We start from the raw sequence: 21309 nt of genomic DNA, 5'->3' as shown, positions 1-21309 counted from the left end.
TTGGGATAACTATTGCTAATGTTTGTCTCAAGTTCGCTAGCGCTAACTAACTGCTAATGAAAGTGAACGCCAGTGTATGGGGCAACCAAGCGGCTAACGCCAGTCCTGGCCACCAGTGTATGAGCTAACTTGCTGCTAATGTTAGCGATGGACTTATGGACCTGTGTTCTGGATGCTTAGCAGCTAACTTTCGCAGTAAAGCTATGTGTTCAGTGCAAACTATTTCTGCCGTTAGAGGAGATTGCAGTGCTCAAGGGATAACTAGCGGCTAATGCCAGGAGTGAACACCAGTGCAGCGGCTAACTTCTGGCTAATGTTAGTGGTGGACTCCTGTTCTGGTTAATCAGCGGCTAACGTTAGCTGTGGACTTCCCTGTTTGGTGCAAAGTATTTATACTGCTATAGTAGATTCCAGTGGTCAAGGGCTAACTAGCGGGTAATGCCGCTAGTGAACACCAGTGTACGAGCTACCTTGGAGCTAGTGTTAGCAGTGGCCTGTGTGTTGACATGTGTTCGAGATAATTAGCAGCAAACTTTAGCAGTGGACTTGCGTGTTTGTGACTAGTGGCTAATCATGGCAGTGGCTGTGCTCAAGCTAACTAGCAGCGGCTATTTTTATTATTATTATTATTATTATTATTATATACTGTAGGGTGAAAAAACTTAACAGCATATTTGTCCCATTTAGTGGTGGTCACACATCCGCTTGAGTTGGCGTTCCGATTCATTAAGCGTGGCGCTGGTCAGGAGTTCGGGCTCGGAAGGCCCACAGGCTAAAAACAAGACAACTCTTTTTTTTTTTTGAAATCAAACCTAAAATTCACAGCGTTTTAAAGATTAAGCGTCGCAAAGAAAATATGGTAAAACTGATGCTTAATAATTGAACCCTAAAACGCTGTCGTAAATAATCATTTTTCAGTAGCATTTTTTTGGCAATATAATCATACATTTAATATTTATATAAAAAGAATACACATTTCGCCCTGTAGCTTTGCTCCCAGTAAGACTTTTATTTAATAATCCTGTTTATAAAAAAAAAAAAACATTTACTTTGGCTGCTTGTAATTGAACTTTTTGGCTTAAAATAAATGAGTAAACATAGCCGTGCAATACCTAAAGCATTTGTGTTTGCTGTTGGTAAATACAAAAAAAAAAAAAAAAAAAATCAAAAGTGAGCACTATTACGTACGTTGGCCTCTCCAAGCTAATCGGCTCTTTTGATTTGATCCAAGATGGACGGTCCGGTGTAGTTGTTGGTCATGACCGCCTGTAGTCCGCCAACGTAATCCTTGGGAAGTCCGTTTTGCTGGGCGCCCCAGCACACCACCTTGGCATACAAAATCAGCTCATTATTTCTTCTTAACACACGTTTGCTAATCGGCTATTTAAAAAAAATGATGTATTTTTGGTTTTGGACTCAGCTATAACTCATGTAAACATTGTGAAAAAGAATTTGAAATCTGATTCACATTGCTTGAGAGCAAATCAATTTTAACATTGCGCAAGTCCGAATTCGGACACCCCTGTCTTACATGAGCTATCTTCTAAAGCTGCCAAAAAAGGCTAAATGTACTTCTAAAGTCTTTATTTTTTTTTTTTTGTGCAAGTCAAAAGGTACTTGGTCAAAAAAAATATAACTGACACGTACATGTTTGTACTGCGGCGAGGTCAGACAAGCGTGGAAGTTGTTCATCTGGTACGTCCTGCACAGAATGTCTCCATGGTTACTGCTCTCCACTTTGACCTCCAGCGGGGAATAAAGGCCATTGTGGACACCCTCCTGACTGAAAAACACACACACGCACACACACACACAAGGAGGGTGTGTCGAGATATTTTAGGCGCATATATATGTGTTTGCATGCGTGATAGGTTCTGACTTGTCCAGGTTTTCCAGTTGATCTTGGTCGATGGTCCAGATGACGCCCCACACCTCGGAACCGGGACTTTCTTGGATGGTGGCTACGCCGCCGTGCCAGCTGTTCTGAACGTCTGCGGCCCACACGCCAAAATCCAGTCGGTAGTCCTGCGCACACACTAGCGACGTTAGATCGTCAAATGACGTGATGACATGGAAGTTAACACTTCTAGGACAAATTTTGGGTTTAGTTAACGTCATCCATTAAAGTCTTATTTTGGCGACATCTAGTGGTGGTTTTTGAAAGTACCTTGTTGATTGCTCGAAGCGAAAGCGAAAGTATATTCCTGAATTTTTACCGTACCAGTATGCTTGTGGAGTGCACTTCGCGGTCACATTTCGCCTGTACAATACGGTTAACTGCCGTCAATGGTGCGTTCATGTCCTTCGCGTAAAATGGAATAGCCCGAGGAGTGTTTACAGCTTCGGCGCAATAATCTCGCATTGTTTGGGTGTCGCCATGTTTGTGTTGCTCGGATTGGCGCCTAGACGAATTTTGAGTGGGGGAAAAAATGCGGTCACTAGCACAAAAACTGTGAACTGCGGGCGCTTTCGACGCATGGCGAAGCAGGTGGCTACAAACTCGCGCCGGCCGGAAACAATTAAGTGCGGATATATTGAAATGTGAATGACCTTCAGTCGACCTCTGTCCAGGAAAGTCGCCGAAGGGTTCGCCAGGCGCAGTCTCTCCGTCAACATGTTGCTTCCGTAGGCAAAATAAGCAAACGTGTCTGTCGCTTCAGGCGCCATTTGGAAACGTGGAGGGTCTTTGAACGCCTCTTCACCACCGCCGTTAGCAAGTGCAAAGCTAATCGTTAGCCAACCAACTACGCCCATCAACCAGCAAAAACCAGTCTTTCTAGGTTTTAATATTAAACTCATCACATCGGGAGAACAAATATTTACTCAGAGAAGCTAATGCGAGGAGATCGCTCGAGGGGGTCGATTAAGAACATTTAGTATAATCGCTTACATCCGGGCCAGGCTTTGGCGTCACGTGACGTTAGGCTCGTGGAGCGTTTAACTGTTTGGTAAATCATCACAACTAGGCGATTATGAAATTCTCAACTTTAATGAAAAAAAAAAAAACAATTACACAATGTTTCCGGTGTGGTAAGGAGGCATCAACAGATATAGCCAAGATCCTCTCAAGGAACATTTTAATGTACAAATTAAAACGAGAGAACAAAAACCTATCGCGGAAAAGATAGCATCCTGTACAAAAACAGCGAAGAGCGGGAGACGCCCGCTTGTGTGGGGGCCAGGCCATCATCTCCTGGGACCTCCCCGTCCTCGTCCCCGTCCTCTGCCGCGTCCCCGTCCTCTGCCGCGTCCCCGTCCCGCCACTGCACAAAACGCAAGGCAATCATTTGCAGAGACTAACCGGCGAGGCTAAAGGAAAACCTGGGACACTTTGGCATTTTTTTTTTTTTTTTACACAATAGATAACGGCTCAATGTGGGAGACATCCTTCAACCGTGTATGCAAAGGGACGGGGGGGAAAAAATGACCAAGATTATGCGGGTAACACTTGTTTCTTCAATAAGTACAAAAAATATTTTGTACTATTGCACTCCAAAGAATGTAACAAATTGGCAAAATACTTATATGTAAACACAATCTAGCATTTGAACACTTCATTTATTTTTTTAAATATGACGAGCATGACAAGCAGGGATGGAAAGTATCGGTATTGGGCCGATATCTGGCCTTGTTCCAAGGAATCGGTCGCCATGGAAGTCGATACTAGGTATTAGTGGTATTGGTAAATACTCATCCTTTTGAAAAAAGCAGTATTAAATACCCCCCCCAAAGAAAAATAGTTCATGTCAATTTGTAGCCTTTAATCAGCTTAATCAAGCTGTATAACTTTTATTTTTTGAAGCTTCTAATAGGAATGGACGAGTACCAATACGAGTACCATTACTAGTATCAAGCAGCAGATAATATCAGCTGCTCTCTGAGTGCAAACAACTAATTAGAAGAATACAAATTTGACATTACTTTGATGATACTATCCATATTTTTTAAAGGAAATTGATATTGTTGACTACTCAAGAGTTGACCACCTGTACCGCTATTAAAATAAAAAAAAAAGTATATATATCGGTCTTGGGGGGGGGGGGCAAATTTGAAAATATTGGGTGTCATGGAGGCTAGCAATACCTGCCACTGATACAACGTTGGATCTGCTGAAAAAGTAAAGATCTTTGTTGACATTTTTTTGGGAGTAGCAGAGTAAAAGTATTACAGGTATGGAGTACTCCAAATGGGAATATTCATACTGGTATTGTCTGATATCGGTCTGAGGGAGGGAGGGAGAAAGAGAAAAGGGGGAGGGGGAGGCCTTACCAGTTTCCCTCTTCTTGGACTTGATCTTGGGCTCGATGTCGACCAGCAGCGTGTCGAGCGGCAGGCTGTCGGGCAGGATGAAGTAGCGGATGTTGTTGCCGCGGATGCTCAGCGACTCCAGCTGGACCGGCTCGCGGTTCTTCAGCGTCATCTTGGCCGCCTTCAGGTGCGTGTTCATGCTCACGTCCACACCTGCAAGCAGGGGTGAGAGTTTCCATACACTGTATTTCCTTGAATTTTGTGTACACGCTGAAGTTTTGTGTGGCGCCGATTGCCGACCATTTGCTTTCTATTCTGTTTGAATATTTGTTCTTGGTTGGTGCGTTTAATTCACACGTGCGCATAATATGATTTAGAGATCCTTTATTATTGATTCGTCGAATGTTTTGTTGTATTTCAGTTTTACTACGTGATGGTGAAGGTTACCTGTGATGGTGCCATGGACTTGGGTCCCGTTCTTCAACTCGATAGTAACCGTCTCGTGGCTCAGTTTCATCAAAAACCTTGGGAAGTAAACAATCATATTTTAATCAGCCACCCGGCTAAATTGAATAATCTCGACAAATACAGGGACACTAAAGCCATTTTCAGAAAAAGCCAACTTTCAAAGTAATGATCTTTAGAATATTAGGCGTATTATTTCCGGTTCAAAGAAGGTTCACTTGGCGAAGTACCGTGATGCTAAATGCTATGCTAACTCATTCCGCTTGTTAAGACGGCAAAGTGGGCGAGATTTAACAAACAAAAAAACAACAAAAGCCAATGGTCGACGGTTTACTGTTCACACAGGCTACATTTCATACAAACGGATAAAATCCACATATTTACAAGAAAACTCTGCGGGCTTTCATAACTAGCTTGACGCGCTCCATTCATTTGAATCGCCACTTCCCGCCGAGCTAGCTAGCTAGCAGAGTTTGGCACAATCCTCTCCCCGACTCAATCTAACTCCATCGGACGTCCAGTCATCGTTGTACAAGTCGAACATGTCCTTATCCGACCCACGGATACGTTTTCAATCGTCTTACCTGACTAGTTTCATGATGTGGCGACAAGTTCTACACCAAAGTTGGGGTGCAAAAAAAATTACGGCGCTAGATTTGGATAAAAAACCAGCAGACCGCTAATAGAATTTACGTTAGGGTAACGTCGCGATGACGTCAGTTATGTGCGACGAACAGGGGTTTCTGTGGCCACAGTGCCACTTGCAGGCAAGGCAGAGTACTATGTAAAACCAAATAGCAGTTGAAATATCCGTTTTTGTTCTCATCAGAGTGGTTGTGTGACTATTGCTCATTAGCAGAAATTAATACAATAGCCATACCCCATCAGACTTTTGGGTTTTAAAACAACGCGTCCATATACTGTATGCCACAAAAATGCTTTTATTGTGATTGAAAAAACAACAACCCGCAGTTTCATTTAAACCATAAAACAAGCACACCAGAGCATTTTCTTTCTTTTTAATTGAGCGTAAACTTTACACTGACACACTTCATTCTGCACTTTTTTTTAGCCACACATTGAAGAACTACTCTTTATGGTTGCGAGTGGGAATGTATCAAGTACCATAGATGAGCGTGAACGGCAATTTCCGTTTTATTTATTTTTTGACGTTTCACAATATAACCGTCATTAAATGGCATCATAAATTACCGAGTGGCACCTCTTAAAAATAAAACTTAAACGCGGCATGAAATGTTTACCAGTCTTATTTTTTTAAGTACAAAGTGTCACGACAGGAAGTCACGCTTGATTTTTCGCACGCTATTCCCAAAACTTTCTAATTCGATTCAGAGAAAAATCTATGCATCGAATCGTTATTTTGACGTCTAAAAACATATTTTGAGGCTACATGGTTGGTCCCTGGTGTCCAACGCGGGGCCCGTAGAAACAAATTACGAGGCCCATAGCAGTCCGGTAAATCGAATTCTGATTAAAAAAAAAAATCTTAAAAAAATGAAATTAACTTAAAAAAAAGGCACACAGAAGTCTGTCAATGAACAACACACTGTACATTATCGTTTCAAAACCGGGGAAGAAAAATGCCATCTTTTTTTTCATGGTGCAAACAAGCAATACTAGAATCTTCGACTGTATGGCAAACGTGACATCAGCGTTAATTTTTTTTTTTTTTTTGCTACAATCAAAAAACCCCACTGATGGCAACTGTGTAGATGAAGGATGGCACTTAGGAAACGGACACTAATCTAAAAAAAAAAAAAAAAAAAAAAAAAAAAAAAAAAACAGGCAGAGGAAATAGCTGACGTCGTTGTGATGGTTTATCTGTTGGCAAAAAAAAAGTAAAAATAAAATCAAGTGTGTGGTTTGTCTCCTGCAGGCACAGTGTGCTGGAAGGTCCAGTATCAAAATGAGGCCCTCTTGATTGTACAGTACGCTAACTAACGTTAACGCTAACGCTAGCTCAGAAGGCTACAGCAGGATTTTTAGTTCGCCCCTTTTTGTGACCTGGAAAAAAAATAAGTTTGCATTGAAGCACTGAAATAGCACAGGACAAACATTTTTGAAGCAGTGTCCACAAAACACAAGTATTCTAGGATTAAAAAAAAAAAAAGTGTATTTTTTTGACGTCATCTGTATTTGTGCCTTTTCTTGAAATGCCTAATGAGACAAACCGTTCAATTACAGGAGGTATAGCGCCATCTGGTGCTTTGGCATGCATCCACTGTTACCATGGATGAAGAGGGGAAAATTAGTGAATTATTTTGTACTTCCTTTGAAGGGGAGGAAACCTTATCCGGCGAGGTTAATCAAAAACAGATGCCAGGTTAAATTAATAATTTGAAAAAAATGACAGGGAAAAAAAAAGTTTCTGGAACTTCACATTTTCGTTTTAAGTTTAGATGTAGGTAAAATTGTCTTGCCTTTTTTTGGTGTAGTCTGTTCAAAAAATGGCTTTCAGGTTTACATTGGCTAAAGTTACAGTAGTTACAGCGCCACCTGTTGCTTTGCAATGCACTGTACGAGCTGCAATTGGTGACGTAAATAAAACGAAAACAGTCATATAAAGATGAAAAAAGTTTGTACTTTTTTTCCCCTACATTTTGATTTATCATTTGTCAAATTGATGGGAGTAATGGCTGCTTTTTCATGCCTTATACAGGCTCAGAATTTTCAATGGGTTAGCTTTAAAATTGTATATATATGTAACCAAATCTTAATAACTGTCTACGTTTAGCTGTAGATGGGACTAGAGTAGTCCGCATTTTATGACTAAACGCCATTATCGTGCCTTTTCCGTGAATGGCTTTTGACTTTGAGATCGTAGCGCCACCTGGTGTCAGCGTTTGCATGCATTGTTGACATGGGGCAATTCTTGGATGCGTGTGGGCCTTTCAAACGCAAGGAATCGCATTTGAACAAACTAAACGGCAAGTAAGCAAAATGGATGCCGTCATGGACGTAAGGAACCATTATATCAAAAACAGTGGAAATAATTTGTTATAGATGAAAAAAATGAAATATAAATATGATTACAAAAAAATATTGAAGATAAATAAATACCTGATTATATGTGGATGAACGGGAATAAATTAAAAGAAAACGTGCAGCATTTTGTGTGACCATTTGTTTCGATTTTGAAACAAAGAAAAAGACAGGGCTTGACATCATTGCTGCGGGGCTTCAAATCCTTCTTTGTTACATCATTAGATTATCGTAAGAGTAATTACTGTCAAACTTTAGTTGACAAACTCCAAATAGAAATAGAATTAATTCGATTGAGCGGTAGACTGTGACCTTGAACTTGGAATATAACTTGAAAAAAAAAAAGGAGGGTACGACACGCTTGCGTTCATGACGCGAAAATGGCGTTTGAGAGCCGAGGTTGGACCGGCTAACGATAAGAATGATCTTGGGAATAACACGCGCAGTAAACAGCAGCTTTCTTCTTTCACCTCACACCAAGTGGACTTTCTCCTCCCACTCCTGCGGGCTCCGCTCGCCCTCCGCCTGCAGGACCGGGTCCAAGTCCGCGGGGGCGTCTCCGCCAGGCGAGGCGGGCGCCGCCGCCGCGCCGCCTTCCTCTGCCTCCTCCTCTTCCTCGGCGGCTTTGTTGTCCAGCTCCAGCGTGCTGGGCCTGCTGGGGCCCGAGGGGGTCGGGTCCGGCTGACCCTCCGGGGACGAGTCGCTCTCGGTGGTGGGCGGCGAGGGGATGAGGGCCAGGCTCTGGGGGTTGTTCTGCGGGGTGATGTTGTGGTTGAACCAGGCCATGATGTTGTTCAGCAGCTGGGCGCTGGCGGCCGGGTCCAGGGCCTCCAGGCTCTGCGGGTCGCTGGGTGTGAAGGGCCCCCCCGGAGGGACGACGGGCGACAGCGTCAGCAGATCGGGTTCGAGCTCCGGAGACGGGAGGCACAACTGGGCGGGGGGGCGTCGCCGAGCGTAGTCGGACGGGCTCTCGCGGGCGGCGCGCCGGGCCTCGGCCGGGGGCGCCTCCGGGTCCGGGGGGGCCGGGTTCCCCGCTTTCATAAGGCTGCCCCCCAGCTTCAGCAGCTCGGCGCTGAGCGGGGGAGGCGGAGGAGGGAGGGGCAAGGCGGCGGACTGCGGCGGCGCCGGACAACAGGAGGCGTCTGTCCTGCGCGGAGGCTCGGGTAGCGTCAAGGGGGCGCTGGCCGCCCCGGCGGGGACGTCGGCGGGCTCCTCGGAGCCGCCTTCTCGTCGGGACTCCTGAAGGGACAGCTGGATGGCCAGCAGGATGTTGGGGTCGTCCTCGTCCAGGGAGCCCAGGGCTCGACGCCGGCCCTCGCTCCTCTCCAGACCTTCTGGAAGAGAAGAAAAAGAAACAAAAAATGGAGCTGCTTTACTGCTCGCCCTTGACTGTGGGGCTGATGCTGACAGTTTTTACACTTTCGCACAATTACTGCGTGCAGTATTTTGATTAATTACGGTTTTGAGGGGACAAAACCTTTTCGAGAAGAATGTTATAGCGTGGTCGAAATCGCTTATGATTAAAGCTAAATTTTGTTTGGAGGGAAACCAAACCTTTGAGGAAAGAATGGTCTAGTTTAGTAGTACTTTGTGTATCAGTCTTTTTTTTTAATTATTAAAAAAAAACCAAAACATTTTTTTTTAAATTGGGGAACAAACAAAGACTAAGAGAAAGCAGTATTATTAGCAAGCATACAAGTAGTATTAATCAAATTACATGTCATGTCGTAATTTTTGAACAAAAGAGCACATTGATTGCTGTTCTTTTGGTAAGAAATTCAGAATAGTGTAACAAGATGAAATTACATTTTGAAGAAGTTGCAATCATTCCTTTTAAGAAGTTTCTGAGGAAAAAAAAGTCATATTTCTAGACTATAGTCATTTCATTTTGGGGAAAAAAATCTGACATATTCCAGTATTTAAATCAAATAATGGACGTATTTTTGAGATCCAAAACTGGCCAATGCAAATAGACAAAAAATTGAAATCGTGTGGTTGGATGAGTTCCATAAGGCACATCGCCCCCACCTACTGGCTCGAAGTGGAAGTGACTTATCCTTCAACCTCTCGGGTGGACAGGTTGCACAGATTGTGTGTGTGTGTGTGTGTGCGCGCGCGTGCGAGAGCGGCATATGCGGGACCTGTGCTGTCGCTCCTCCTGCTGCTCTCGGGCGTGTTGCTGCTGCTCCGCAGATTGTGCATATTCAGCACGTCTCCCCTGCGCCGCGCTCGGTGCCGCCGGCGATACTGAATGTCAGCAAAATCCTGACAAGCACCGAAGCAGCCGTAAGGCCGTTTTCCGCACAACGTAAAGTCCGCGCGGCCCAAAACTAAAACCTACCTGGGATACTCGGTCTCTTTGGTCTCCCGCTCCCAGCACAGAGTGACGACTCCCCATCTATGACCCGAACAAGCACGATGGCCAATTAGCCAATGGACAGAGTGAGCGCAAGTGGCGCTTGGCTTTACCTCGGGAGAGGCGAAGCCCAAGTACTCCCAATCCCAAGATCCTCCAGCGTAGCTGAAACAAAACACACGTCATATTTATTCCCAGTGGGAGTTAATCATGTATGGGGTTTTTTTTTGCCCTACCTCCTGCGCGGGGGCTCGGGCGAGTCGTTGGGTGCCACGCCCCGGGCCACCGACGCCAAGAACTCCTGCCGCTTCTGCTGGACCAGGCGGGCGGCGCTGACGATCTTGTGGCACGGCGTCCTCAGGTAGGAGCGGTTCACCTTCTGCGCCAGGTCCTCCACCACCATCTCCAGGTCCGTCTGGCCGGGAGACGCGACAACATTGGGAAAGGTGCAACTGGTCGGGTGAACATCGCCACCAGCGAGCGGGCAAAATAGACTTGACGATCACTTGAAAATGAACCCATTTAGTGCCATCTGTTTTCAAAACATTTACACTAATAGTGACAATATTAGTATTGTGAATAAAATCCAAGTGGGTGGGATCTAATGTATTGACCAGGGCTGCCCAAATGTGTCGCCAGCGCTCAACCGCCCCACCTGGTCTAGACTTTGTATGGACAAATATATAAGGCAATCTTAGCATAGCTCTTTGTGTTGTTGGTGGACCACCTGCATGAGCTCAAAAATCTCCTTCTGCGTGCTGCCCTGTTGCAGGAAGAATCCGTAGGGGTAAGAACACTTGAGCACGCGGCGTGTCTTGAGCAGCTCGCTCACGCCATCCTCGATGAAGCGCGTGTCGGGCGGGGCGGCCTCACCTGGTGCAGAAGGGCAAATGGGAGGGGCTTAATATTTGCGCTTATGCCGGAAGTATCAAAACAGCGCCAGAATGGCAGAAATCAACATTCCTAACACAATTGGAGACCAGAGACATCCGGTGCCGGGTGGGGCGAAGCGGCGCCGCAACATCATCGAGAACAAGCTTTCTACGAGTGGCCACTTAGCAGGCCGCTTGAACAACTTTAGTCTTGAAAGCGACTCACGGCTAATGAAGGCTCTGCTCAGCTGCTCCATCTTCTCCTTGGCAGTCTTTAGCAGTTTTTGCTCCAGCTAACAAAGGACGACAACAAAGGTTCATTCAAAAAGAAGGTACAAATGTGACATTGGAATACATTTTGTGGTATAATATTGGCAGTGAAGAAAGCTGTGTGTGTGTGTGTGTGTGTGTGTGTGTGTGTGTGCGTGTGTGCGCGTTGGCCACCTTGTAGCTGTGCTCGTGGTTCTTGAAGCGGGTGTAGTAGTGCATGAAGCGGTCCAGCTCCTGGAAGCTTTTGTGCTTCTTCTCTGCCTGCAAACACAATTTTTGAAAAATGCTAAATTATGAGGAAAATGTAGTGATAGGGAATCAAAGCTTCATAAAGCACTTGTGATTTTATCGTACTCCACTAGATGGTGCTCTTGGTTTGATGATCATTTATTCATATTGCATTTTATTTGACTGGACAAAATGTACTCTCACATTTTTGAGAAAAAGTTTGTATTACTTGTGAGGAAAAAAACGATCCAATTAGCTTAACTCAATTTAAAAAAAAAAATCTGAAGTCAGATATTGGATTTTTTTATTTATTGGATTTTTTTTTTTCTTCGCAGTCGGACGCGTACAAGTTTAAAGTGGTATTTCATCCTAAAGAAAAAAGGGAACATTTAACAACAATCGTATAGAGAACAAAGCTGTTCTACTACAGAATAAAAGACGTGGGGGAATTTATGGCAAAAATACGTTTGTAATATTTGGTTAAGAACTGCTTTATTAACACAAAATCTTTGCAAAACATAAATTTGCACCAAGGAAATTGAGATGAAAGTTTTTTTGGTTTTTTTTTCCCCTTCTGCTGCATTCTTCTGCCGAGAATAATTCACCAATGACTAAAGCCGTCTTTGTTTCGCACCTCGACGGTCATCTCCTTGGACTGCTCCTCCAGCTGCTGGATGACCTCGTAGCGCGTGCAGCGGTAGTAGCCTCCCGTAGACGAGCTGTGCTTCTTCCACTCCTCCAGGCAGATCCAGCAGAAGTCATATTTGCACTGCAAGAGCGTAGCACTCAAATAAATGACGAAATCAATAAATAATAGTGTCGTCGCGCAATCCCACCTTGGCACATTGCATGTGGTTGCAGCCCTCGTTCTTCTGAATGGGGGATTTGCAGTTGGCGCACGGTTTGGAGTTGGTCAGCAGCCAGAGGCAGTTTGCCGCGTCCTCGTAAGCCTCGCTCACACCTGCCACTGCGAAGCCAACGCACGCGTCAACCGTCTCCAATCTGCACGGCGCGCCGAGAATCTCCTTCCAAACTTACGCTCCTCCGGCTTCATCTCGGTGACTTTCTGGAGCCAGTTCCTCCACATTTGGCAGTCGCACGGCTCGTGGGCCTCGCCGAGGCATTCCCTGGGGAAAAGAGGCAGGTCGGCCCAAAAACCTGCTAAGTCCTCAGCAAAACCGAAGTAAGGGACTAGCGCGAAGGGAACTTGACTGCAGATGGAAGTTTACCAGCAGAAGAGGTGGCCTTTGCCGCAGTCGACGGCGGGGGAGGGCAGCAGCGGGAAGCCGTGCGGGTCGCTCTCGCCCGGGCCGGGCCGAGTGAGCCGCACCGCCCGCTCACAGCGCGCCGCCGGACACCAGCGGATGGCCGGATTGTTCTCCACGAAGGCCTGCGGATCAGGAAGACCGTTGAGGCCGGAAATCAACAACAAAACATGTCAGGGAAATGGCATTTCCACTGCAGTCCTGCAGTCGGCTGCCAAGCGCATCTTTCAAAAGAATGCCGACTGCAACCCAGACATTTGTTTCCTCTCACTCTATCGCCGCTTTCTTTTTGGTGCGATACCTTTAACAAATCAAACTCGCCTAAGAATATCCTTTTTTTTTTAAATACTTGGTGTAAAAAAGAAGAAGAAAAAAGACAAAATTCCAACTATACGTTTCACGGTTGAACATTGTGTTTATACATGTGTCTAAAGGGCTACAAAACTACATGGTAAAATGTGTTTCTCCATTTCGCAGATTGTCACTGGGCGTGAAGGACAGTTTGGCTGACCTAACATTTGTCTCACTAATTAACCCGTGCAAATAAGGCCTCGGAATTGACAAGTTAGCCATTAACACCTTGATGTCAAACTGCAGGTAGCGCTGGTCCATCTCGCGGGAGACCACGCTCTCGATGACGTGGACGGGCACCAGCTGGTAGCACTCGTAGGCGGGGCAGAAGATGTTGTGCGCGTCGCCCTCCTGGATTTTCACGTTCAAAAACCTGAGGCGAAAAAAAAAAGACAGAGGCCGTGTTAAACTTGTTAGCAGGTTCACAGATGCCAGCGGGAAGTCGAAGCGTACCCCTCCCAGCAGGCCCGGCAGAACTCGTGGCCGCAGGACATGTCCACGGGGTCTTCAAAGACGGAGATGGAGCACAGGCAGATGCCACACTGCACACACATACTTTAGTTTTGACATTTCCAAAGTTGCCATGCGCCTACCATCATTTGTCAAGAGCCCAGGACTATAAAGAGTTTTCATTATAGTTTTGACATTTTTGGGAAAGGGGAGGGCTGACTTTAGTTTTTCATTTGCTCAGTAGTTTTGCTTATACTTAATAAAAACAGCTATGTTAAATTTGAACATGAGTTGTAATTAAATACATGAAGTATTGTGGGAGTGCAAGATCAAAAGAAAATTACTAAAAAAAAAACCTGTGCAATCTTTCTTTAGTACAGCCATAAAAAATAACCAAAATAGCCTGAAACTATTGTATCATGTATTTGAGCTGTAATTAAAGTTCAATAAAACTACAGTATTTAGTATGTTGTGTGATCATTTCAACTGATTTGTAGGGATGGTGGACACCATTTTCTTTTAAAACCGATGCCAGTATGAGTACGCAACTGCATCCATCCTGGATTTTTTTTGAAGTTTTGGCTTTTGGGTCTTACCGTGGCCAGGCCCTCCTCGGCGGGCGTGAGGCAGCTGTCGGTGGGGGAAGTGAAGGTAAGCGTGACGGGCGAGCGGGGCGTCCGAGGCGTCCGCGGCGAGGGCAGCGTGTCCCAGGCGTTGCAGCCGCTGGGCGGCGGCGCGGGCATGGCCACGCCGGAGCGCTGGCAGCAGCCTTCGGCGTCCGACATCCACGCCTCCAGCAGCTTCTCCCTGTCCCAGTCTGCAAACGGGAGAGCATTTGAGCGGGGGCAAAAACATTGATTGTGGGGCGCGGGGCGGAGCGAAGCGTACCGTGCGCTCTCAGCAAGGCCTCGGCAGTGAAAAGGGGCGCTTGCAACATGTCGGCCGTCTCCACAATCAGCATGTCCTTCAGCCGGCGAAGGTCTTGCAGCTTGAGGCCCTCGTAAGGCTGCAAAATCATTTATAGTTTCACATAGAGATGGCGCGATACAACAAAATACTGATTTTGTGACACCATTTGACCCCTGGGTTTCCGGGGGATCGTTCACTAGCCCACCTTATTATCACGGAACAAATAAAAATATAGATTTACTTCCAACCCCTCAAAATCTTCAGAGGTATCAGGCACCATTAAAAAAAAAATAGCAATGGAATGTGCGAGCCCGCTCACTTCTTTGTACTGCAGCAGCTTGACTTCGCCCCGCGCGTCAACGTCCGAGCCCGACGGCCGCGGCGAGGAGGAGAAAACCATCTGCGACTCCAGGCTGAGGGCCAGCTCGGTGTGGTGGTGGCGCTCGGCGTGGTCGCACGGCGTCAGCTTGTCGTCGTCCTCGATGAACAGGTCCGCCTCGCTCCGGATGAGCAGCTGGGTCGCGTGCGCAATATCAGCGTCAGGCCGCCATGCCAGGCGACAAGCGGTCGGGCGACCGACTCGAAGCGATCACCTCCACGCAGTTCTTCATGCCTGACGCGGCGGCATAGTGTAGGCAGGTGCTGTGGCGGTTGTCAGTAGCGTTTACGTTGGCCTTCTCGTATTGGCCTCCCTCCAGACGAGCCCCCGTCCAGCTAAGGATCATCTGGGGGGGGGGGGGTAAAACACACTCAAATATCGCCCTCCGTGCGCATTTGTTTCTTTCCGTCTTTTCTGCCGGCGGCACCTGCAGGCAGTCGGCCCGCCGCTGCTCGTCACGTTGAGGGCGGGCGAGGCGCGGCGAAAGCGCCCCCTCAGGCAGCAGCAGGATGAGCGGACCCTGGCACAGCACGTGGAGGCACGTCTCGTTGCGAACGTTGCGCTTGTTGGGGTTGCCCTCCTTGCTGAACAAGAAGGACCTGCACACAGGAAAAGGAAATGCTCGAGAGGAATGGAGATTAATGGCACGTGGAGGGAGCAGATGCGCTTACAAGACGGCCAGGGATGTTTCTGCTTTGCATCCCCGAGATAATTGACAAGCAGCCGGACACACGCGCACACACACACACAGTTATGATTTTCGACTTGTCGAGGAGAAAACAGAACAAAAAATAAAGTGCCACGCCTGTTGTAAACAGACTTTTTCCTTTTACCTCCCCAAAAAAAGATACTAACGACATCTGATACCAACGCGCGTGTCGTGATAATCAGCATCTGCGGGTGGGGATCCTATATCTGAGCAAACCCTAAAATTAGTTGCATTTTAACGAGTAAGCTTTTTTCAAAACAGTACAAACTATATTTGACGATTCTGAATGAAAATAAAACCTATTTCAACAGGAAGGTCGTCCTAATGCAAACAAAAGTTATAGAAGATGGATGAATTCAAGAAAAAGATTTGAATAAACACAAAATGTGTATTCTATAATGTGGGATAAGACCTATGAAAACTGTTTTGAAAAGAAATGGGACAAGTCCAACATTTATTCTTAAAATAGTTTTAAAATGTTGCATCCTAAAAGGTGTGGTCTATTTTTTTTTTTTAATGAACAAAGTGCTTTGTCTTTTGTTAAAAATATTTCATGCATGAAAATACGGTATAAGTCATGTTCGATCACGATTTTCAAAAACAGAAAATGTCTTTTTTTTTTTAATTTAATAATTTTTTTGTGTAAACCAAAAATACATTTTTATTGGTTGAAACGTCAAGTCTTTATTTTGACACCTAGAAATGAATGAAGGAAAATTTTGTGATGATTGCTTTAAAAACCTTGGCACAATTTTATGCCAAATTTGTCATTTGAGAGTTTATCAATGGACACGCCCCTTCCGTCAACTGATAATTTTCTATCAGTCATAAGAGAGCAGCTCGGAGAACTGGTCTTACTTGGCTAACGGCACCCAAAAAAATAAAAAGAAAGCAAGCAAACAGAAAGTGCTTTTCACCTGAGCAGCCGCGTCATGGCGTGGCGGCACGCATAGTGCAGCGGCGTGTTGTGCTGGTACTGCTCGCCGTACGAGGCGTTGGGGTCCAGGCCGTCCCTGAACTGCGGGTTGCCCTCGTACAGCTGCCAGGCCAGCGCCTCGTCGCCGCCCACCAGCGCCTTCCGGAACTTGGTGGCCGCGTTGCCCATGGCGATGGCGGCGCGGGCCCCCCGACGGGTTGTGTGGCGAACTCCTTCCTCCGCCTCCTCCTCCCCTGCTCAGAAACAGCTCCCGAGTCACAGCAACATGGCTCGGCGTTCCTGCCCTGCCCTCGGGACGAGAAAGCGAGGGAGAGAGAAAAAGAGGCGTGGTCAGCGATTGGCCGATAAGGAAAACGGATGCGAGAAGCCGACGAAAAGGAGCAACGAGGTGAAAAAAGAAGATGGAGGCGGCAGACAAACGCATCAATCTATCAGCTGTGGCTGGGGAAAAAAAGCGAGAAAATTACCGAGGGACAGGCAAGGACGGGGGGGTAATCATACGCACGCCATCGATTCCTCCCCTGGCACTGATGAAAAGCCCCAAGCGCTCGATACCGCCACTGGATTTGCATTGTTTGGCTGCGTGCATGCACACGCATGCGCGTCTTCAAGTCGGAAAAGAGCAGATCACGTGCTGACGGCGAGCAACAGGTGTTTTTAACACATTTATAAGTTCCTTCAAAATTTGACAAAGCATTTCAAGCTAAAATGTGGATATATCTGCTTTGTCAACATGTTTTTTTTGCATTGGAAAACACTGCTTTGTCAACATGTTTTTTTTTGCATTGGAAAACACGTGGCACTCGTTTGTAATATTAATTGTGATTTCAAAAATACTTTAGTAGTGCAAAAATTCATGCAGCTCTTAAAAAAAAAACAACAAAAAAACCAAGTCTTTAACTACTCCACCAAGAAAAACACTGTGGAAAAGAAAACCAATCAATGAAATGCATTAATATATTATCTTGGTAATATGATTTGTTCTGAGTAGACCAATACCAATGTTACGACAATAAACCTATCAATTAAAGGGAGGTCAGCAAAAATACGTGTTCTTACATTTTCGTGCAGACGCTTTGAATGTTTTATATATATATATATATATATATATATATATATATATGTATGGCTAAAAGCTAGTATTTGTGGATCGAATGAGCTGATTACTTTGGTCATCAAATTCTAACAAACAAAATTTCAACCATAATCTCTGGCAAGCCCCTTTTCAAAGTATTTTTGATTCATCAAATTTCATTTTCCAACAAAGCTACCATTATGGGACAAGCAGCTGATCCGTTGGTTACCAGGCAGCAAATGCGTGCTAATAACAGCTCAGTGAGGTGATGGGGGGGAGAGGGAGAGGGGGGGGGGGGGGGGGGCAGAGCAAGAGAAAGAGAGAGAGAGAATAAAAAAACACCATTGCTTCTTGTGACAAGCATGGTGCATAATCACCATCTTTAAACATTGCGTTGTACTTCATTTCCTGTCTGCCCACCTCTCCATCCAACGTCTGTGTGTGTGTGTGTGTGTGTGTGTGTGCATGTGTGCGCGCGTGTGTGTGCGCGTGGAGGCTATCATTACAGTGCTTTTCTACGGCCATCTGTCTGGCCTCTCACAAAGAGCCTCTTTTTGAGGCCGGCCTGAATAAAGCGACGGCCTACATGTACAACACCCCCCTCCCCTTTTTTTTTTCCTTGAGGCCTCCCCCTCCTTCTAAGTTTCATGACGCACCAGACGGGACACACACGCAACTTTGCCAACATGCTTGCAAAGTGTCTTTTTTATTTTGAGCGGGGGTACAGTGACGTCTATCTGTTTGACTTCCAGTCCACTTCACCTGTTGGTATGTGCGCGCGTTCGACAACGGCGGGAAGTCTGTACATGCCGCAAGCGCTGTTTAGACGGGCCGGCGCACAAAGGCAGCGCCAAACCTGCCCCGCTAACCTCAATCTGGCTAGGTGGCGCCACTTTCCCACAGGTGGGGGACTTGTCCCGTAAAGCGCACTTCGGATAAGTCCGAGAACCGGGTCTGACTGACGGCCCAATATTTGCTTAACAGAGTTTTCATGTTTTGAATGACAACTGAGCCCGTTAGCCCATTCGCCGCAGTGGACTTTTTATGAGGGTGAGAAACGGAAACAGGTTGGAAGTCAGACAAGCTCAGGCACCTGACACGACGTTTAACGGCGTAAGTATATACGTGCATTGCATAAGCAGAATACATGACGCAGCTTGCTAGCTCCTCCACAAACTCTACAGTTTATTGCTCACCAATTTGAAGTGAATTGTCGTCTTTGAAAGCTGCGATAAAAATCGTAGGCAGTGGACCCAACTAAGCCGCTCAATCACCCAATTCATTTATGTAATTTGAGCATTATTTAGGACATTGAATTAACTCCAGGGAGTATTTAAATGAAACAAACAAACAACAATGCTCCAAAAATAATGATTGCGTGAAATGTTTCAAGAAAATATAAATTCATAAATCAAGTTTTATGTTCAGTAGGTTATTTAATGTCTTTCTTTTTTTTTAGGCCAAGATTTATTTTTGTGAACAGATCTCTACTGCCATCCCAAAAGTCAAATATTTTTCAGTGGGCAAATATTTATTTATAATTATATAACATTTTATATTTTTTGTTGACAAATATTCATTAATAATCAACTTATTTCTTTTTGATAACACATCTCTTCTATGATCCAAAAGAGGACATTTTATGTTGATTATTTTTTGTGGACAAATACAAATAATGTTTGAACGCTTCTAAAGTTGATGGCATGTTAAGTCTTTTCTTTTCAAGCCAAAATTGTTTGGCACTGGTTATGGGTACTTGGATGGAACCATTTCACGCGGGTGCATCACTAAAAAAAAAGGTTGGGAACCACTATTTTACGACATCGACTAACTTTGTTGATTTATGTCAACCGTGTATAGCGACGGGCAAAAAAAATGAGGCATTCTTAACTCTAGATGGCAGAAGATACAATAAACCCGTAATCCACCTGTAGCTTTTCGCACCACAGAATAATGGTTGTGTTCAACTAAAAAGGAACGCCAATTTGTGAATACGTCGAAAAGGACACACTTTGGGTGGCATTTGTTAGTGTGAGATTTATTTGACGGTGTAAATAAAAGTGTGTCAATACAAGCTCGCAACCGCTGCTCTAAGCTGTTATGTCGGAGTCCTAAATACGTAACCGTGTCGTTCGCTGAACACGTCTTGTCAATGATTGCTTCAAATGGCAAAAGCGCCCGTTGAAACACTCATTCGAACGACAGCTCAATAAAATCAACAAGGCGACAGGCTAACCGCGTTCATCGGCACTGAGCCACACGGAGCGCTCAGTTATTGAACAACGAAGGTTGCAAAGCAACCCCGTGACTTCAACAGTGATAAAGTAATCGCTCGAGTGCATCATGAGAGGAATAAACAACGGCTAAAGACTAGCTTGCATGACATGATGTCCTGAAGTTTACTTAGCCGGAGCGTTAGCAAAAGCTGCTTAGCCAAATATGCTAAGAATGGAATTACTCGTTGCGGCGGTAGTCGAGTGGGGGAGACGAGCCCGAAAACAAACCGCCTCGGCCCGCCTTAGTTCGACAAGTCGGCCGGCCGTGTGCGCTTCCAAGCCCGCGAGGCAACCCGGAAAAGGGACTGTACCTGCTATCTGCGGGTTAGCTTACGGTGCTAACGCCGCTAGCTAGCTAGCTAGCCTCGTCGTGAAGTCACAGCCACGTCCGACTCGCCCTCGCCGCCGTTTTCACTCGCTCCGCGGGGGTCGTGGAAGCTCTCGCTGGGCCATAACTCGCCGTCATTCGCCGGAGGTGCCCGTGAGCTGGAACATCCTATCGCAGCCAGCGGTTGCCGGCCGGCAAGCAGGCGGGGCTGTATCCGGGGGGGTTCGACGACCGCGAGGTGGCTTCCGAGAGAGGCGCGACACTGTCGGTTTGCGGCCGAGGGGCTGATGCGACTGCCGCTGGCGGTGGTCAGCTTCTCTGTTGTTGTTGCCGACAGCGGTGAAGGGGGGAGCAGAGCGCATGCGCTTTTGCCGCCAACTGATTGGTCGACTTTCTTCTTCCACGCATGGCGGTGCCATAACGTGCGAGTCGGCTTATGCTGCCACGCTCGCAATTCAAAACATTAGTTGGGTGAAAACTTAAACGGACTTTTACACTTATAAAACTTTTTGACCGGATTTTGCCATCTCTGATTGGGAAAAAGCCACCATTTGCATGTATCACTTTTCCCACTGCTTTTCCCAGACTGCTTTTAGGCAATTTCCGGCACCGATATCACGCGTTTACTTTTTAAATGCTATTTGTTCATTTTACAATCCATAAAGAAGGTATACACGATTGCTTGGTTGAGTGAGAGGCCATTTTTCTGGACGCTGGCCTTGTCTATATGGTGTTAATCGGGACCCCCCGCCCTGCATATGCTTTTGTTGCCACGCTCGCAATTCAAAACATTAGTCGCGTGATAACTTAAGGCTCGAACTTAAACGGACTTACACTTATATAACGCTTTTCCACCTTCGCTCCCCAAAGCGCTTTACATTGACAACCTATTTGCCTATTGATGACGCAGCGTCAGAAACAACTGTGGGTTCAGTGTCAACACACACATAAAAAAAGTGTCAAAACACACACACACACACGCGAGACGACGACTATACTGTATTTGTTTTCTTCCGATTTTTCCTTCTTTTGTGGGGGAGATCTGCACGTTTCAAGACGAGCGCACATTGTGGCTTTATTTGAGTTGTTTTCTCGTCTTTTTCGTTTGTTCAAAAAGTAGTGTTGGACTTTTTGTCGCTGTCGTCTGGGCCTTGACCGCTAGAGGGCAGCGTAATACAAAGCTAATCA

General features: G+C 45.9%; 3 protein-coding genes across 4 annotated transcripts; all 3 read right to left on the bottom strand.

Moving 5' to 3' along the window:
• Positions 1 to 985: 985 nt before the first annotated feature.
• On the bottom strand, positions 986 to 2919 carry ggcta (gamma-glutamylcyclotransferase a). Its single transcript, XM_088405109.1, has 4 exons — positions 2551 to 2919; positions 1880 to 2025; positions 1648 to 1783; positions 986 to 1326 (listed from the first exon to the last, which is right to left on the bottom strand). The coding sequence occupies exons 1-4, from the start codon at positions 2797 to 2799 to the stop codon at positions 1204 to 1206; spliced, it is 654 nt and encodes a 217-aa protein (XP_088261235.1). The 5' UTR covers positions 2800 to 2919; the 3' UTR covers positions 986 to 1203.
• A 51-nt stretch (positions 2920 to 2970) lies between these two features.
• snrpd1 (small nuclear ribonucleoprotein D1 polypeptide) lies at positions 2971 to 5462 on the bottom strand. Its single transcript, XM_088405113.1, has 4 exons — positions 5298 to 5462; positions 4696 to 4772; positions 4270 to 4461; positions 2971 to 3263 (listed from the first exon to the last, which is right to left on the bottom strand). Exons 1-4 carry the CDS (start codon positions 5309 to 5311, stop codon positions 3187 to 3189), a joined length of 360 nt encoding a protein of 119 aa, XP_088261239.1. The 5' UTR covers positions 5312 to 5462; the 3' UTR covers positions 2971 to 3186.
• Positions 5463 to 5631: 169 nt separating this feature from the next.
• LOC148406009 (ankyrin repeat and IBR domain-containing protein 1-like) lies at positions 5632 to 20445 on the bottom strand. Of its 2 annotated transcripts, none has more exons than XM_088405106.1 (21): positions 20105 to 20445; positions 16423 to 16726; positions 15224 to 15395; positions 15011 to 15142; positions 14737 to 14931; positions 14397 to 14514; positions 14105 to 14325; positions 13512 to 13600; positions 13287 to 13431; positions 12672 to 12832; positions 12481 to 12569; positions 12279 to 12409; positions 12077 to 12211; positions 11389 to 11475; positions 11171 to 11237; positions 10800 to 10945; positions 10309 to 10487; positions 10186 to 10237; positions 10058 to 10114; positions 9858 to 9981; positions 5632 to 9050 (listed from the first exon to the last, which is right to left on the bottom strand). In XM_088405106.1, the coding sequence occupies exons 2-21, from the start codon at positions 16608 to 16610 to the stop codon at positions 8188 to 8190; spliced, it is 3351 nt and encodes a 1116-aa protein (XP_088261232.1). In that variant the 5' UTR covers positions 16611 to 16726; positions 20105 to 20445; the 3' UTR covers positions 5632 to 8187. The 2 variants fall into 2 exon arrangements, with proteins under 2 accessions (XP_088261232.1, XP_088261233.1); XM_088405107.1 differs by having other exon boundaries at positions 5632 to 9047.
• Positions 20446 to 21309: the final 864 nt, after the last annotated feature.

The sequence above is a fragment of the Hippichthys cyanospilos genome, chromosome 21, assembly GCF_059441005.1.
Source record: "Hippichthys cyanospilos isolate Australia breed blue-spotted pipefish chromosome 21, RoL_Hcya_1.0, whole genome shotgun sequence".
Lineage (NCBI taxonomy): Eukaryota > Metazoa > Chordata > Actinopteri > Syngnathiformes > Syngnathidae > Hippichthys > Hippichthys cyanospilos.
Note: the sequence above shows the minus strand (reverse complement) of the source record. Positions and strands in the feature narration are given on the sequence as shown.